The sequence below is a fragment of the Schistocerca gregaria genome, chromosome 3 (genome assembly GCF_023897955.1).
Source record: "Schistocerca gregaria isolate iqSchGreg1 chromosome 3, iqSchGreg1.2, whole genome shotgun sequence".
Lineage (NCBI taxonomy): Eukaryota > Metazoa > Arthropoda > Insecta > Orthoptera > Acrididae > Schistocerca > Schistocerca gregaria.
Window position 1 is genome coordinate 738,882,976 of NC_064922.1, and position 19,177 is coordinate 738,902,152.

Consider the following 19,177-nt stretch of genomic DNA (forward strand, 5'->3'; position numbering starts at 1 on the left):
TGTATTTAATTTTTGTTACACTTTTTAAATTCTGTAATGATCAATTGTTATGGGCTGGCAATATATTATTTACAGATACCTGTTAACAAAGCAGAAGATGGCCGTTCAGGAACAAAGCCAGAACTTGTAAATAAGGTTTTAAATGAAGTTAAAAATATGAAAGGACGTCAGGACACTTTGGATTCTCAACTTGCTGCAATGAAAAGAGAAAATGAAGTTCTGTGGAGGGAAGTGGCTGTATTAAGACAAAAACACATGAAACAGCAACAAATTGTGAACAAGGTTGGAGATTACTGATGTAAGCTTTACGTAAATCTCAAGGTCTTTTTTACATACACTTACATGTGTCTGTCGCTGCTTACAGTTAATTCAGTTCCTCGTATCAATGGTGCAGTCATCACGAAATGGAGGCATTGGAGTGAAGAGGCATTACCCCCTTATGCTCAATGACATTACAAATCGACCAAGCAAGTCACCCAAGCTGAGTGAAGACACTTCAGAAATGAATTCTGTTACAGTAAGTGTGCCACAGAAAAATTCTGTCTTCTGCTAGCATATCTTTGTAGTACTTATGGTCTTTTTTTATGTAGGATAATCACTCTCCTACTGGGCCAGTCATTCATGAATTAGATCCAACAGAACTGCTGGACGACTGTGGAACAGTTACGGAAGAGATGCCTAACAATGATTTCCTAGCATCAAAGTAAGTGTTCAGTTTTCCAAATTTGTGTATTTTTTTGATTGCATATAATATTGAGTTTCATAGACGCTAATAATTTCAGTCTATGCAGTGCTGAAATTGGTGAGGTGCGTAGTCCAGCATCTCCTGCAGAGAAAACTCAGAACACGAGAAACTCTACATTGGAAGATCCTGATGTACTGTTAGAACTGGCTGAAGAATATCCATTAAATCCAGAAATTCTGATATCAGTATCTGAAACAGATAATTTGACAGAAAATGCATCAAAAACACAGAAATCAAAAGTGAAAACAGAAAGTTCAAAGGCAAAGAAGCGCAAAAGTAAACTGCTGAATAGTCTTAAGCATAAAACTGTACCTCAGAAGAAATATCAACTTGACAGGTAAGCACATCAATACACCAAATATGAAAATATCAGACAAGGTTTTTTAAAGAATGTCTTTTTTTTTGTGCCATGAGTAGTAAAGGTAGTGTTGTTAAGATGTTTTTTTATGTTTGATAATACTTGCAGTTATAAAAACTTGTAATAAGGCTTCATATTAGCACAAAAATTTTACCACAGGCAATCTGTCGTAAATAAGGAGGAATACAAGCCAACATACATCTAAAATTTGTAGCAAGAATGTTGAGGCTCGATGTACATTGACAGAAGAAGGGATGAGTTCAAATGTTCAGACGTAGGCTTTCATGGCCAGAGTTCATCTCATCTTGTAAAATATTGTAGAAGGTTTTTACCACTGTACGAGAGATGACTGAGATAGTGAAGTCCTCCACTAACTACAATGATGGTTTAAGGCATCCATTATCGTGGCTGCCAGCAGTATCTAGTGTACGAATAGACTGAGCTCATGAGGCAGCCACAGACACTTCTGTGGAAGATGTACAAGAAACTGACCATATCCTGACTGCCACCAGACACCATGGGAACAATAACAACCACATCTGGATTACCACTGTGGGCCAGTAAAATTTCACCTTAAATTTAGTCAATAGAGAGCATCAGTTTGTTCCTCTCCAACTCCAATATCCAGTCATGTGTGAATCTTATACACTTGAGAGCTGGAGTTTTTGTTTTATAAGGCAGTGAATGGTGGCATTGAAGAAATGTGCCTCATTTCTTTGAAGTGTATTTTTCAGTGGTTATCTACGGTAATTACTAACTTTAGCTTTAGTCTTAGTCTTAGCCTTAGTCATTATCTTAAGAGTGATTGTAGTTTATTTTATTCTTCAGCTCCGTTACACTGGAGAGAGTTAAAGACAAAGTAAACACCTACGTATATGAAAATAGTGGGAAGACAATACCAGAAAGAGGAACAGATGATATTGAGATATCTTTGGTGGCTGCTAATGATGCTGCTATTTCTGCTATTAGTAATGCAGCAGCAGCAGCTGCCGCAGCAGTAGCAAAAACTGAGACTGATACATTAGGATCATCAGATTGCAAAACATTTGTTCCAAGTGAGCCTTTGAATAATGACAAAGTGCCACCATCCAGTGCTTCAAATGGAGACGCGAACTTGACTCTTGCATGTGCTGGCAACAATGCATCTGATACTTTTATTAACAGGTGTGGTTATTTTGAGTTACTTGCAAATGTTTTTTTTTTTTATTTCTAATACAGTTTATTCATGTTAAGCTCCTTTTTTTCCAGTAGCTTTTTATATTTGTAAATTCACAAGGAGCATTCTAGCCTCTTCCAGTAATTACAGATACCGAAAATGCAATTATGTGACTTTAATTATTTGTGACAGTGTAAATATGTTCTTTTCCTTATTTTTTTAATTAAAAAATTGTGATAGTGTAGTTCTCATTCAGTTTCAGCATAAGTAATATATAAATACTAAGTTTCTCTCTTCTAGCTTATACTGTGTGAGGTGGCACAGTTGTTATGCTATGGAATTGCATCTTTCCAGTCATCCTAATTTAGTTTTTCTGTGATTTCATATAAACCATCATAGATAAGTACTGGAATGCTTCCTTTGTTTTGGATGTGACTGATTCATTCCACTCATCTCTGCTCTTAAGACTTTATGTCCAAGAGGCTTTTTTAAAATCTGAAAAGAAACACACAGTTTTGTATATCTTTCAGGTAGAAATTGGCAGGACAGATTGGACAGTGGGAAACAGATGTTTCAAGAATTGATGTAAAAAGCACTGCTGAAAATGTGTTTGCTATTGTGTGAAAAAATTATTCTTTGCTTCATGTTAATGCTCTTGAAAGCAACCATTTCTTTAATTAAAAAGATATCGTTGTATTATTTACCAGTTGGTACCTTCCATGACTCTGTAGCTAATGCTCGCTTAGTCCCGAAGAATCATTAAAATAATAATGAACCAGTGGTTTTTCTGACAAAAGAGGATGTAGTAATTGATATTTAGGCAGCTATAAAGTGGTGGTAGAAGATTTTGACTTTAAGAAATTGTGTGTTTTCTGCATAGTATTAGGGCAGAGTGCATAATGGAACATTGAACTGTAATAGAAAAGAGGCCAGACTCTAATACTGTTCCAAACCATCAGATGAATGTGTTTAACAATGAAAATAATCAATTATGATAATATAATAATAATATAATATGAGCATATAGATAAAAAAGTATCTACTCGCCCAGCAGCGGCAGGGGAACATGCACGCTAAAGGATTTAACTTCTACAAGATTTTGGAGCTAGTGGCTCCTCCTTCTGGCAGAAGAGTTGGAGGGGAAGGAAGAGGGGTGGAGGAAAAGGACTAGAGAGGTTTAGGGAAAGGGGTACAGTTCAGAAAAGTTGCCCAGAACCCCGGGTCAGGGGAGACTTACTGGATGGGATGAGAAGGAAAGACTGATACAAATACTACATTAAACCATATGAAAGATGACCATGGTACACACGCTATTGTGCAGCCTTCTTCTAACTTATCAGTGTCAAAATAGCAACAGTAGTGGATGAGTGATTAGAATGCCACAGTCTTCATCAGATGCAGAAATCTTGCTCACTTTCACACAAGAACAATACATGGGCAGTGGTGAGGGAAAATGCTGGTACTGCCTATAGGAGCAGCTATGAATTCAGTGGCGATAGACTAGGGCTGTTAGGTGCAACTGTGCTGGTGGGGGCAGAGGGAGAGGGGGGTGGGGGGTTCGATTGAGGGAGAAAGAGGAGAGAAGTAAAGAAGGGGGAACTACTACACAGGATAGGTGGCTTGTGTGGTACTGGAGTGGGAGCAGGGAAGGAAATAAGCAGGTGAAGGACACAGAATGCCAGAGGTTGAAACTGGTTATGGGAGTGAATGATATTGTGAAGAGAGTGTTCCCACTGCACAGTTCAGAAGAGTTTGTGTTGGTGGGAAAAATTCAGGAGGCGCAGGCTGTGTGAAGCAGTCGTTAACATGAAGTACAACGCGTTGAGAGGAGTGCTGAGAAGGTGGGTTGTCCAGCCGTCTCTTGGCCGCAGTGTGGCAATGGCCATTTATGTGGACAGGCAGCTTGTTAGGTTTCATACCCATGTAGAATGTAGCACAGTGGTTGTTGCTAACTTGGTAGATCACATGGCTGCTTTCACAGATGACCCTGCCTGTAGTTGGCTGTGAGGGGTTGTGGGATACCTGCAACAGGGCTGGCAGATACCTGACAGGGCTGAAGGTGGTGGTGGTGGTGGTGGTGTGTACGACGTGTGGAACAGATCTTGCACCTTGGTCTGTTACAGGGATATGAGCCATGAGGAAATGAGTTGAGAGCAAGGTTAGTGTAAAGACAATGAGATTGCTTAGGTTGAGTGGACAGTAGAAGATCATCATGGAAAGGGTGGGGAATATAGTGGGGATGATATTCCTCATTTCACATCATGTGTACTAATTTTCTCTGTTAGCTCAAACCAATCCTCTTTCCTCGCCAATGTCTACAGTTTTGGAACTGCATGTGTAAATTCCTTTTCATCCATTTCTAATACCTCTGACAACGACACGACACAGCGTTTAGCTCATAGGTGTCACTTTCAGGAGAAGTGTGGTTCAAATCCCTCTAAACATCCGATTTATTGGTTTGTGATTATGTGTTTTCTGTAAATTGATTATATTGAATACTTAAATGTTTTCTTTGGAAGAGAGAAAGTCACAACGTCAGTTTCCTTCCCCACCTGAAAACTTGTTATCTATATTTAATGACCGTTATTTATAGCCTAATTTTGTTGTGTTGTGGAAACTCATTTATCGGCATCTGATTGACCCAGAGCATTTTTCTTAATAGGACAGTTACTGGACAGTGTTTGATTGACACTCAAGATCAACAGTGGCAACAATCTATACCCAGAATCATTAAATTTAAGTTCACCCAATCCTGGCAATTTTTCAGTTAACATGTTGGCATTATCTGTACAGTACTATGTTGTCCCCTGTTGTTGTGAGTGTAAAATGACATTAAAGAGAAAGAAGGTGGTAGTGCCCATGGACAAAAAGTTAGATGCACTGCCAAGGATAGATAAAGAAGAATTGTTGAAAAATATTGCTGATGAGTTTTACATTGAAGCGTTGCTTTGATTCCATGATGCTCACAAGGAGAGGTTCCCAGTGGTGGGATTAACCTTTTGAAATCATCTATACAGTGATTAAATCGAGGTCCCAAGTGTCACACCCAGTAGCCATTCGCCCTGGTGGGTCCTAGTTTGTGAGTAATTGTCAAAATAAATTTCAGGATATCATGTGAGGCTCTTTAACTTAAAAAAAAAATGGTATGTTTAACAGACTGGTAGTGCAGTGTAATGATCAAGGTGCAGACATCAATGCAAAAGATAGTGGGTTCTAATAACATCAGATACTTCGAATATTTTTTTATTTTTAAATCATTATCTAAAACCTTGGCTATTTTTTATTCAGCTTGGCTATTCTTTATCCAATTAATTGGGTTGAGTGTAATTTTTTATTTCTATTTCTTTGTCACCTCAGCCAGGTTATGCAGCCTAATGGTCAAGGTACAAGCCTCACTTCCAAAAAGTAATGTGTTCAAATATCATCAGGTACTTCGATATTTTTTATTTTTAAATCATTATCTTAATACTGTGGCAATTTTTTATCCAGTTAATTGGGGTAATTGTAATTTTTTTATTTATATTTCTTTGTCAGATCAATTTAATCACTGTATTAACTTTCTGAACTGCTGTGAAATGACTATGATGCCAACTATGATGGATTATCTGACAAAATTAGAATTCAATCTGAAGACAGTATTGTTGTGTCACACAGCAAATGAAATGAGTTTTTGAATCTGTTTATTGGTAGGCTAAAATACATGATGGCACACTGTACAATAACATCGTCTAAGTCTGGAGGGCTGCACAATAAGTAACGGTTGACAGCACAGTGTAGATTGAAGCTGGAAGGCACTTGTTGGCCTAGATATAGACAAGCGCGTAGACATCACTGATGTTAATGGTGCTATTTTTTAGTCTATGTGCACAGCTGGTGGTGTAGCCGTGCACAGTAGGCCAGTGGTGGAGCCTCTGGTGCCGATCGCTGCATCTAGGGCGAGCAAGCTTTACCTCAGTGCTTCGAACAACATGTGTGGTCTGCTGGCACAGTCAGTTGCAAATGCAGCCAGCACAGCATACAGATCGGGAGTGAGGCAGATGGTGAAAGGTACTGGTAACAGGGTTTACCACAATTATGGCATGTACAGAGGCAACAACACAGATGGACTGAATAATTGTTTATTTAGAATGATAGGTGAAAATAACGTCAGCTGAACTGTTGCTAGTGAAATGACTTTATGGTAGTGCTGCATATAAGTGACATGAAAATCTGGCCCAAAAGAAAGTTCCTGATTATTTCAGTGTATAAAACTTCCTTTTTCCCCTTCAATATCCAGTCAGTATTTATGTGAAAATAATATATAATTTGACAATGGGAAGTCCAGGTTGTAATATTAAAATATTATGAAAAGGATAGATTGCTACTCACAGTGAAGATGACATGTTGAGTTGCAGACAGGCACAATGAAAAGACTGTTACACAATGAGCTTTTGGCCAAATCCTTCTTCAGAAATAAAAACGACCCGAGATAGTGGCCATGACTGCGTGAGGTGATTGCTTGTGTAAATGTGTGTGTGTTTTCTTTTCTGTCTGCAACCCAGTGTGTCCTCTTTATGGTGAATATCAATATAGCCTTTGAATAATATAGCTAATGTATAATTTTTTCTTTATCTGAAAATAAATACAACATATGTTACAACATTTAATCCATGCTACTCAGTTTCTTCTGACCTGGAGTATCCAGATTTTTAAGTATCCATCTGACTTATGGTTGAATAGTCCGAAAAAGAAGGTTTCAATGTACTTCCTTTTCTAATGTTTTCTGTAATCTTGTATACTTTGGTTTTGCAGTCATTGAAGCATTGTCTTTTCACTCTTTTTGTCTGCTGATCTTCGCTCCAGGGTTATTGCTGCTTGGTTGACTATTGTGGCCTCTAGTCCCCTTTTTTTAAGCATTGGGTTTTCTTTTTGTCTGTTGTTTCGGTTATATATACTTCTCTGTGTCCAAGGATCAGAATGATATGCAAACATTACTTCTTAATTTATTAACCCCTTTAATTTGCAATTAAGCTAATTTGGCCCAAGAATTCAAATAACGGCAAGGGAAGGACTTCTTCTCAGTCTTGTTTTTTGTGTTCTTAGCATAGTTTAATGTAACAGTTTGTTTAAAAGAACTGAAATGCATACAAATTATCTTTCTTGAAATAATGTAGACCATATTAGTAAACAACAATATTATGGAAATGACAGATTGCTCACCATGTAGAGGAGACATTGAGTTGCAGACAGGCATAACAAAAAGACTGTTGCATTTGAGCTTTTAGGCCAAAAGGCCTCAATCTAAAGTAGAAAACTAACACATCCACTTTAAGCACAACTCACACACACATGGCCACTGTCTCTGGCTGCTGAGGGTGAACTGTGTAGAGCAACTGTGCCTGATGGGAAAGTGATCTGTGGTTGGGAGGAATGAGGAGGAGGCTGAGGTGGGAGGATGAGGTGTAACAGGGTAAAGGTGGAAGAAGGTGTAGTGCTGCCTGTGGGAGTTTGCAGGGACATGGTGGGGACAGGGTAGGGCTGCTAGATGCTGTCAGGAGGTTCTTTGGAGGAGGAGTAAAGGAGGGGCAAGAAGACTTGTGGGTATGTTGTGAAAGGGATGGATAGGTGTAGTTCAAGAACTTAAAAAGGTTTAGGCTAGTGAGGTTACGGGAACGTAGGATATATTACGGGGAGAGTCCCCACCTGCACAGTTCTGTAAAGCTAGTGTTGGTAGGGAAAATTCAGGTGACACTGTGAAGCAGTCATTGAAGTGAATTACATTGTGTTGGACAGCATGTTCAGCAATGGGGTGTCCCAGTTGTCACTTGGCTGCAACTTGTAAGTAGCCATTCATGTGGATATATTGCTTGTTGATTGCCGTGCCCGAGTAGAAGCGTTGCAATGGTTCCACCGTAATTTGTAGATCACATGGCTGCTTTCATAGATAGCCTTTGATAGGATAGGAGGTGCCTGTTGCCAGTCTGGAGTAGGTGGTGGTGGGAGGATGTATGAGGTGGGTGTTGTATGTAGGTGTTCTGTAGGGATATGAGCTGTGAGCCAAGGGGTTGGGTGAGGGTGTTGTGTAGGGTGGAGTGACGATATTGTGTTGGTTCTGTGGGTGGTGGAATACCACTCTGGGAGGAGTGAGGAGGATGGTGGGTAGGATATTCCTCATTTCAGGGTGCAATGAGAGGTAGTTGAAACCCTGGCAGAGAATGTGATTCAGTTGCTTCAGTCCTGTGTGGTACTGAGTCATGAAGGGAGTACTGCTTTGTTTCTGGGTGGGTGATATAATTTATCCTAGACCTTCAAATTGACCACTCTTCCTCTCTTATTCTCATGTATTTTTTGCATTTTATTTTCTGTACCTTCCTGTGCCATAGGAACTTGTTGAACCTCGGCCTACCTACCAATCACCCCCCCCCCCCCCCCTTCAATCTTGTTTTCTTCCCTTATTCCAGAGTGCAGGTACTAACCTTCTTCAGTAGATTTACATATGCAGTCACCTCTCTTCACACGCATCCACCCACCGAGCTGCATCCCACATTGCCATCTTTCTATTAATTTTTGTCTTTGATCACATTGTGTTTTCATAAATAGTTTAGTTCATTTTCACCTTTCACTGTCAGGCCTACTCCCTCAGGTTTCACTTTTTTTCCTCATACCTCATCTGTTCAGTTTGTCTCGTGATTTTCATCCACATATTTTTATGTAATTTACTTAACTTTCACCCAGTTTTTATCTTCTACTGTAGATCCTTGCTCTTTCCATCTTTGCCAATACAGAAAAGTTTCCTTATCCCTCATGAGAACACATATTGTTCCTGCATTTTGCCTAGCTCATAGAATCTCATCACCAAATGACCTTACCATCAAATTACCCATCTCTGTCTGCAACCAGTCCTTCCATGGCGACCGAGCGAGGTGGCGCGGTGGTTCGCACACTGGACTCATATTCAGGACGACGACAGTCCAATCCCACTTCCGGCCATCCTGATTTAGGTTTTCCGTGATTTCCCTAAATCACTCCAGCCAAATGCCGGGATCGTTCCTTTGAAAGGGCACGGCCGACTTCCTTCCCCATCCTTCCCTAATCCGATGAGACCTATGACCTTGCAGTTTGGTCTCTTCCCCCAAACAACCCAGCCCTTCCGTGGTGACCTCCATCTGTTCAGATTCTGCCAGCCCTCTCCATCATAATTCCTCATCTCCATCCATAAAATTCTTCTTCTCTGTAATCCCAAATTCGTGCATCCCATCTCTCACATTGGAACACTTGGCCCCCAGGAACAAGAGCAACATGCAAACACCACTTCAAAATACTTTCCAACCTGATCACCACCTACTCCCACCTTCCACCACCTCTACAGCAGCCTCCAAACCTCCCCCACTCCTCATAACCAGCAAACAATGCCTCAAACACCTACAGCATTTACCACACCTTCAGAAACTCCCTCCCATCGCCATATAGAATCCAGAATCTAATCAGACCTGAAACACAATCATTAACTTTTGCTCCAAAAGCCTCAGTCCCACAGAAGTATGAGTCCTTTCCAAAGGCCTTATCTCTAGCTCCACTCTCAAATTCATGCCTGATGGGCTTGTTAAAGACTCTCCTTCTCCCAGGTGTTACAGTGGAAACACTTTTTCACCACCAACCCTACCAGTCACACTCAACCCAAAGCCAAGAGAGAAAAGGCACAGGAGATATGTTTCTGCACAGGTTTGGGAGGGTATTAGTCTTTGAAGGCTTCAGGGAGATCCTTGGTTTATTTCAAGAGGAACTGCTTGTCACTACAGATGCAACGGCCACAGTTGGTTAGGCTGTATGCAAGGGATTTATTTGCATGGAACAGGTGGCAGCTGTCAAAGGGGAAGTATTGCTGGTGGTTGGTAAGTTTGATATGGACACTAACATCCCTAGTGTCCAGGGACCTTCCCCAATGCCTAAAAGATTCCAAACCTACCGCCTCTTCCCTGGTCTCCATGACCTGCTATATCGTCACATACAATCTCTTCTCCTTTCAAGGTGCCACCTACAAACAAATCTGGGTGTGGCAGTGAGCATCCACACAGCACCATCGTATGCCAACTTATTCATGATCCATCTACAAGAATCCTTCCTAACCTCTCAGATCCCAAACCCCTCATCTGGTTCAGATTCGTTGAAGACATTTTCGTGATTTGGATCAAGGGAGAGATCACCATATCCACATTCTCCAGAGCCTCAACACCGTCTCCCATATTTGCTTTACATAGGCTTGGCGACCCCGGGGTCCTGAGCTGGGGACTGGTCTGCGCCGCCAGTGTCCTGTCACCATAACCCCCGGACATGCTTCAGCGACCACCGTACGGCGCGGCGGTGAAATGTTGTGTGCTGCAGGGAATGGTAATCTTGGCTTGACCGCCTGGATTGCGAGGAAGGCCAACCTCTATAAAAACCCCTCAATCTTTCGGTGTGCTCCGCGCCTAGAAGATGCATGGCTGTTGGGGTGGAACAGTCGCAAGCGGGCAACCTCTGGGGCACCTGCCGCACCCCAGTTGTATAAGGCTTACTCAGGCACGCAGGGCTCTGTCTGAGCGGACTTTTAGTTCCCTAGCTGCTCGTGGGACCGCAATGGACCCTTCGACCTCTACATTTCCCCCTACCAGTGGCTTGGGTGGGCCACTGGTAGGAAAACACACCCCATCGAAAAAGCGGCTACGCGCTGCGAGTCCTCCAGCGTCTGGTGTTGCTAGAGATTTAACAGAATGTAGTAACGGAGCACATGCTGATAATCAGAATGTGTTTTTGATTATTAAACGGAAGGAGGGTAGCTTTGAGAGGGTTTCTCCCTTTTACATCCACAAGGGTCTTGAGGGAATTGCAGGAACACTGAAATCTGTAAAGTGACTGCGCAATGGGACTCTGTTAGTTGAAACTTCTAGTTCCCGTCAAGTCGCTGCCCTTCGGAAAGCCAATTGTCTAGGAGAGTACGCTGTCGAGACCGAGCTCCACTCCACTTTGAATTATAGTAAGGGTGTTGTGACGTGTAGGGACTTGGTGGATATCCCCATAGACGTGTTAAAATCTGAGTGGGCTGACGAAGGAATTGTTGACGTGCAGCACATTATGAAACGAGTCAATGGGGACCTCGTCAAATCTGACTCGTTTATTCTCACGTTCAGTTGCCCGAGACTCCCAGAGCATGTTAAAGCGGGGTTCTTACGTTTGCCCGTACGGCCATATTTCCCCAACCCAATGCGCTGTTTTAAATGTCAGCGCTTTGGGCATACTACGTTGGGGTGCAATGGGATAGCCACTTGTGGTAAATGTGGTCAACCTGCCCATGACGGAGCCGATTGTTCATCGCCTGTGAAGTGCGTGAATTGCTCTGGGAGTCACCCTGTCTGGACCCGGATCTGCCCCATCTATCTCGAAGAACGGAAGGTACAGGAGATTAAAACATCTAAGCGCATCCCCTATGGTGAGGCCAAGAAGCTCTTTAAGGCCATGCAACCTCCTGTGTTTTCAACAACTTTCGCTTCCGCTCTCAAAAAACCGGTACAACTGGCCACTGTTGCTACGCAAACGGAGGTTGCTGGTGTTAGCACTAATACCTGCGCTTGCCAGTGCACTTGTGCTGCTGCGGCTGTTTTGCAATCTGCGGCTCTCCCCGCTACATCAGACAAGGCCGTCGTTGCTGACATTGAGGAACTTCCTGCCTCTCCCCATATGGCGCCTTCTGCCCAGGCGAGTCAACCTGCAACTGTTGACGAGGTTCTGCATTCCAAGCCCCCAAGACAAAGCCTCAGAAGATGAAGGTTCTGCCACCTGAGGAGACTAGTCAGCGTCGGTCCGATGACGAGGCCCTCGTACTGTCTGACATCTCCCGTGGGTCGTCATCGGAACTTATGGACATTGATGTCGACCGGGGGCGATCCTCTCGCCCCAGGAATAAATCTCCGGCCAGTACGGTCTCTCCTCCAAAGCACAGAGGCAGGGTGAAAGTTCAGCCACCCTGATCACTGGCTCCCATATTACAGTGGAACCTGAATGAGTTCAGGACGCATGTGGCCGAATTACAACTCCTTATACGAGAGTGCCCCTTGTGCTTATGTCTCCAAGAGACACATTTTCGGGCCACTGATTCTCCTTTACGGGGCTATACCATATATCGAAAAGATGATCTGATGGGGCAAAGGGCAAAGGGTGGTGTTGCTGTTTTTGTCCGTGACATGCACCCCTCATCTGAGCTCCCTCTCGTTACCAACTTGCAAGCAGTTGCAGTTGACATTCTTGTGGGTCGGAGGCTCACAGTCTGTTTAGTTTATTTACCACCTCCGGATGCGATAGACTCTGAGGCTCTCACGGACCTTATTAGCCAACTCCCCCGCCCATTTCTTCTTCTGGGGGACTTCAATGCTCATAATGCCGTATGGGGCTCTCCAACTACTTGCCCCAGGGGTCGCATTCTGGAAAGCGTCATGATTTCTGAAGAACTGTGCCTCCTCAACTCTGGTGCTCCCACTCATTTCTGTACTGCTTCCGGGTCATCATCGGCTATTGACCTTTCCTTTTGCTGTCCAGCACTCGCGGATTCTGCTCTGTGGGAGGCTGCAGCTGACCTCCATTCTAGTGACCACTTCCCCCTCTGGATGAGGCTGTATCACCTCTGCAGAGCTGACTGGACACTTTTCAGCCAACTGGTTGTTTTGGAACACCGTGCCAGCGTCCACGAATGGGTAGACCATGTTGCAGCCGTGATCTCACATGCTGCTGAATTGTCAATCCCACGGTCATCCGGTCATCCCAAGAGGCATCCTGTCCCTTGGTGGACCACTGAGTGCCACTCAGCCATCCGCGCCCGCCGTGCAGCACTGCGCCGCTTCAAGTGCCATCCCTCAGCTGACAATCTTGCGGCCTTTCGGGTGGCAAGGGCCAGAGCGCGGCGAGTGATTACAGAGAGCAAACGACAGTCATGGCAATCATTCTTGAACTCCATATCTCGCTCCACTAGTTCTACGAAAGTATGGGAAGCCATCAGGAGGATTTCCGGGAAACTCAGCCAGCTCCCTGTCACGGCATTGCTGCATCAGGGATGTCTCCTCACGGCGCCGAGAGACATTGCCCAGACACTGGCCATGCATTTTGCGGACTCTACCGCCACTATTAACTGTGATCCAGATTTCCGCCGCTACCGCACTGCCATCGAAAGGGGTCACTTGGACATCCGGTCTCTAAATTTTGAACCCTATAACTGCCCCTTCACAATGTGGGAACTGGATTCTGTGCTGTCTGTGGCTCATGATACTGCGCCTGGTCCTGATCAAATCCGGTACAGCATGCTGCGGCACCTGTTGCTGCCATCCAAGGAAGTTCTGAACTGTTTCAATATGATATGGTTATCCGGCACGTACCCTGACTCGTGGAGGGAGGCGATTTTGATTCCCCTCCTCAAACCAGGGAAGGACCGAACGCATCCCAGTAGTTATCGGAGTATTGCTTTGACGAGCTGTGTTGGGAAGACGTTGGAACGCATGGTCAACCGCCGCCTGGTTTGGCTGCTCGAGACCAGGCAGCTCCTTAGCCCCTCTCAGTGTGGCTTTCGGAGATGTCGTTCCACTATAGACAACTTGACCCTGCTTGAGGCCGCCATCCAGCAGGCCTTTCTACGTAACCAGCATTGCCTAGGGGTCTTCTTTGACATTAATAAGGCGTATGACACTACTTGGCGCCGCCTTATCCTCAATCAACTCCATGAGTGGGGCTTTCGTGGCCGTCTCCCCATCTTCATTCGGTCCTTTCTTTCTCACCACCTCTTTCGGTATCGGGTTGGTAATGTTCTATCGGATTTGTACGTGCAGGAGAATGGTGTTCCTCAGGGCAGCGTTTTAAGTGTCACCCTCTTTGCCGTCGCTTTTAACAGTATCACGTCCACTATCCGGAGTCCTGCCCAATGCTCCTTGTTTGTGGACGATTTTGCTGTTTACTGTTCTTCCTCCAGTCTTGTCACCGCTTGTCGGCAGTTGCAGCTTACGATAAAGCGCTTAGAGGCATGGACTGCAAAGACGGGTTTTACCTTTTCTGCAGACAAATCTGTGTGTGTTCATTTTAATCGTTCTCGGCGTCTTTTTACCTCCCCTGAATTGCGTCTGAGGGACACCGTTCTTCCTTTTAGAGACACTGTGAGGTTCCTGGGCCTCACTTTTGATTCCAAGTTGCCGTGGTTGCCTCACCTTAAAGACCTCAAGGTGCGGGCCCTGAAGGCACTGAATATTTTGAAGTGTCTAAGCCATCGGTCCTGGGGAGCAGATCGGGCGCGTCTGATGCAGTTTTATAGGGCTTTCGTCTGATCGCATTTTGACTATGCTTGCACCTTGTATGGGTGAGCAAGGCCTTCGTATCTGAAGATCCTCGACACAGTACACCATGAGGGTATCAGGCTGGCCACTGGTGCCTTCTGTACCAGTCCCATCCCCAGCCTGTGTGCTGGGGCAGGGGAACCGCCGCTCGCCATCCGGCGGAAACTCCTCATGGTGCGACGGGTGTGTCATTTCCTTGCCTGTCCTACCTCCCCTGCGTACCCTATCGTTGCTCGACCGCCTATGGAACGTCTCTTTTCCAGTCGTCCCAGGGCAACGAGACCATTTGGGATTCGTGCCAAGCATTTGCTTGAGTCCCTTGATGTGGAGCGTGTGGCCCCCCAATGACAAGGTTTTACTCGCCTGCCTCCCTGGTTGCTCCAGAGGCCCAGCATCCTTCTAGACTTGTCGGAGAACCGGAGGAACTGCACTCCGGCGTTTGTTTTTACCTCCTTATTTTACAATACTTTAAACCAGCATCCGGACGATGTACCTGTATTCACAGATGGCTCTAAATAGGGGGACTCTGTTGGTTGTGCTGTTGTTTTCCCTGATCGAGTCGTCAAGTTACCATCCTCGATGCCGAATTGTTTGCAATCTTGCGGGCATTGGAGCAGATGAGATGTGTTCCCAGTCTTACGTTCCTCGTCTGTTCTGACTCCCTGAGTGCCCGTCAGACCATGCAACACTTGTACCCAGCGGATACGGTCGTCCAGAACTTCCATGATGCCTTACTCCACCTGCAACGGCAGGGGAATGAGGTTTCTTTCTGCTGGGTGCCGGGGCACGTGGGTATTAGGGGCAACGAACTGGCGGATGTGGCTGCCAAAGATGCATGTTCCCTCCCTCACGTTGTTGAATGTGCCGTCCCCCTCCATGCTGTAACCTCCCTTTTGCGTTTTCGTGTTATGCATCAATGGGAAGAGGAGTGGCTGGCAGTTTCTGATAATAAGCTGCGTCTGGTAAAGGCCACTACGCGACCATGGCGTACGTCCTACCAGTCATACAGGCGGGATGAGGTCCTCCTCACTCACCTCCGCATTGGGCACAGTCCCTTAACGCATGGTTTTTTACTCCGGCGGGAGGACCCCCGAATCTGCAGTGCTTGTGGCATCCAGATTACTGTCCGCCACATTTTACTTGACTGTGTTTTATTCTCTGACCAGAGGGCGGTGGTTTCTTTGCCACCGGATTTGCCCTCTATTTTGCAAGACGACGCAGCGACAGTGGTTAAGGTCTTACGGTTTTGTGTCCTGTCCAATCTGTTGCCTCGGATTTTAGGGAGAGGGTTGTAATGTGCTGCTGGGTGACTGGCTCACCCAGGTTTTAGGTAAGAGGTCCGCCAGTCACGATTACCTCCTTGTTTCCCTTCGGTATCTGTTCTCTTTTCTTTGTGTTTCTTTTCCTTTTTAGTGTGTTTCTTCTCCTCTTGTTTTGCCTCTGTATGTGAGCATTTGGAACTGCATCAGGCCTGTGTCTTTTAGCCGTTCTCCTTGTTCGGCGTCCGTCTTTGTCCCTTCACCGCATGTGTTCCTGTTTCTATGCATTTGGGCGCTGATGACCATGCTATTTAGCGCCCGTAAACCTCAAACACACACACACACACACACACACACACACACACACACACACACACACACACACACACAGACACACACACACACACACACACACACACACTCCTAAACATAACAAGGCACCTTCCTTGAGTTGACCTCCACCTCAAAGTTGGGTACATGAGTACCTCCATTTATATCATACATACCAACTACCATCAGTACTTCCACGTTGTTGCATCTGTAGTGACAAGCAGTCCATCACGAAATAAACCTAGGGTCTCACTGAGGACTTCACAGACTGTAATTACTGTCCCAAACTTGCACAGAAACAGATCTCCCGTGCCTTATCTCTCGTCACCCACCACCTCTCAAAATTCCATGTTGTCTGGCCAGAGGAGCATTCCCCGTGTGACTCAGTATAACTCAGGACTGGAGTGACTGAATTACATTCTCCACCAAGGTTTCGACTAACTCTCGTCATGCCCTGAAATGAGGAATGTCCTACCCAAATGTTCTACCCTCTATCCCGCATTGGGATTCCACCTTCTGCCACCTACAGAACACCTACACAATATCCTCGTCTGTCCCTACTTAAACCCTGATCCCAAACCCGTGCCTAATGGCTCGTAACCCTGCAGTGGACCTCACCTACTCTAGTCCAGCCACAAGCATCACCTATCCCATCAAGACTGGGCTACTTGTGAAACCAGTCAAGTGATCCAGAAGCTAAGCTGCAACCACTGTGCTGTGATCTATGTGGGCATGACAACCAACAAGCTGTCTGTCCACATGAATGGTCACCGACAAACTATGGCCAAGATAAACAGCTGGACAACCCAGTTGCTGAGCACACCGTCCATACAACGTTATTGATTTAAGTGATTGTTTCGCAGCCTGTGCCATATGGATCCTTCCTACCAACACCAGCTTTTTTTAATTGTGCAGGTGAGAATTCCCCTTGCAATATATCCTATGTCCCCATAGCCCTCCTGACCTCATCATTTGTTAGTTACTGTCCTTCATCCCCTGTTCCCTTTCTTGTTTCCACTCCAGCGCTACACAGCCTTCTGTTCCACCACTTCACCTACAGTCTTTTCACTTCTCTCCTTTTACGTCCTCCCCTCCTCATCCCAGCTAACATCCCAGGTACACCTAGATGCCCTACCCTCTCCCCACTTCACCACTGTATGCTCCCACAAGCAGCATGTTACTGTCCCCCAGCCCTGTCAGGCTATCCTCTCTCCCTCCCCGCCCCAGCCTCATCCTTACCCCACCACACAGATTGCTTGTCCCATCATGTGTGTTGCCCACAGTCTGGCTACGGCAGCCTGGGACAGGTTTGTGTGTGTGTGTGTGTGTGTGTGTGTGTGTGTGTGTGTGTGTGTGTGTGTGTGTGTGTTTTTGTCTCCCCCCCAAATTGAGAAGAAGACCCTTTGGTCAAAAACTTTCTGTTGTTCCTGTCTGCGACCCAACATCTCCATCATATGGTGAATAGCGGTCTATCCTTTTTATGATATCATCATTCTTCTGTATTTTTTTTAAATGTTAATTTCCGAAGAATGATAAATAGTGTTGTATTCAAAGTATGCTCCATCATGTATTATATATTTTTCCCATCTTTTGGGCAATTTGTGAATACCATGCCAGTAAAAAAAAATTTCCCTTTGGTTGCGAACCACTCATCGAGCCAATTTTTCGCAGCTTCATATGAGTCAAAGTGCTGCTCAGCAAGTCTGTGACCCATTGATGCAAACAGTTGGTAATCGGAGGGGGCCAAGTCTTGAGTAAGCTGCATGGGGTAGTGCTTCCAACGTGTCGCGAACTAGGTTTGCCGTATGTGAAAGAGCATTATCATGAAGAAAAATGACTTTCTGTTGCCTCTTGCAGTACTGTGCACCCTCCCCCCCCCCCCCCCCCCTTTTTCCCTTTCAAGCAGTGAACTATTCATATCAGTCGATTGTTGTTGGTAGCTTTGAATATTAATCATTCCTCAGGTTTTTAACAGATCATAATAGACCACACCCCTCTGGTACCACCAAACACAGAGCATCATCTTTCTGCCAAAGTGATTCAGTCTTGTAGTCGATGTGCCTGCATTTATCCATGATCTTTTTCACTTTGGGTTTTCAAAATAAATCCACTTTTCATCCCCTGTAACTATACAATGCGAAATGACTTTTGTACTGAGCAAGCAAAATCTAACATGTGTTTTTGCGCTTTTCCATTTGCCTATCGTTCAACTCATGGTACCCACCTGTTGGTCTTCTGAATCTTTCCCATCTCTTGTAACTATTTGGAAACAGCTTGTTGACTAATGCCCAATTGCTTGACGAGATGCTTTGGTGATTGTGAATCATCTTCATGCAACAACGCATCCAACCTCAAATCTTTGCATTGTTCTGGCCATTTTCCACATTCCTTGTTTGCAACATTGAAGTTACCATTTTTGAAACCCCAAAACTATCGTTCACACATGTCTTGCGATGGAGCAGGTTCACCATAAGCGTCTTGTAGTAATTAGTATGATTCACCAGCAGTTTTCTTCAAATGGAGGAAAAAAAAAAAGGAATGCATCCGCAAATGATCTTTGTTCAGTATAGATTTCAACATATTGAACACAACAAAACAACACTCTGCACACAGTTTTCCAACTTATCACTCATGCATGTCTTACACTTGTTGATGACACAACAAAATGGCAAAGTGTCAAATCTTTATAGCACAAACTGCATTAGTGCAACATCTGTTGTCTAAAATGTGCATTTCATACTTGTACACTTTGTTAATACCTCACAGCTGTAGCCAGTTAGCAACATAAATTGTCGCTTTGGAAAAAATTCAGGGTTTTTCTTCTTGATTCATTTCTCTCATGATGATTTTTAAAGCTTCTGGTTGTGAGCCCTGATGAACCTGCCTCTTTGAATCACTTCATCAGTATGTCGTCAATTGGCATTTTTGGCAGACGATTTTGACCGGCTACTGTGTTGTTCATTTGCAGTGTCCATGCAGCTCTGATGCTTCTGTCCTTTGAATCAC

General features: G+C 44.6%; 1 protein-coding gene across 10 annotated transcripts in view; it reads left to right on the forward strand.

The window, feature by feature from the left end:
• LOC126353812 (heat shock factor protein-like) overlaps positions 1 to 19,177 on the forward strand; it is a 200,957-nt gene that overhangs the window by 101,646 nt on the left and 80,134 nt on the right. For 4 of the 10 annotated variants that reach the window (XM_050002921.1, XM_050002920.1, XM_050002918.1 and 1 more), the window contains exons 4-8: positions 76 to 282; positions 365 to 517; positions 591 to 703; positions 783 to 1,082; positions 1,932 to 2,267. In XM_050002921.1, the coding sequence (XP_049858878.1) occupies positions 76 to 282; positions 365 to 517; positions 591 to 703; positions 783 to 1,082; positions 1,932 to 2,267 (1,109 nt within the window). The remainder of the gene's footprint in view (positions 1 to 75; positions 283 to 364; positions 518 to 590; positions 704 to 782; positions 1,083 to 1,931; positions 2,268 to 19,177) is intronic. The other 6 variants (XM_050002917.1, XM_050002919.1, XM_050002924.1 and 3 more) reach the window with 3 other exon arrangements.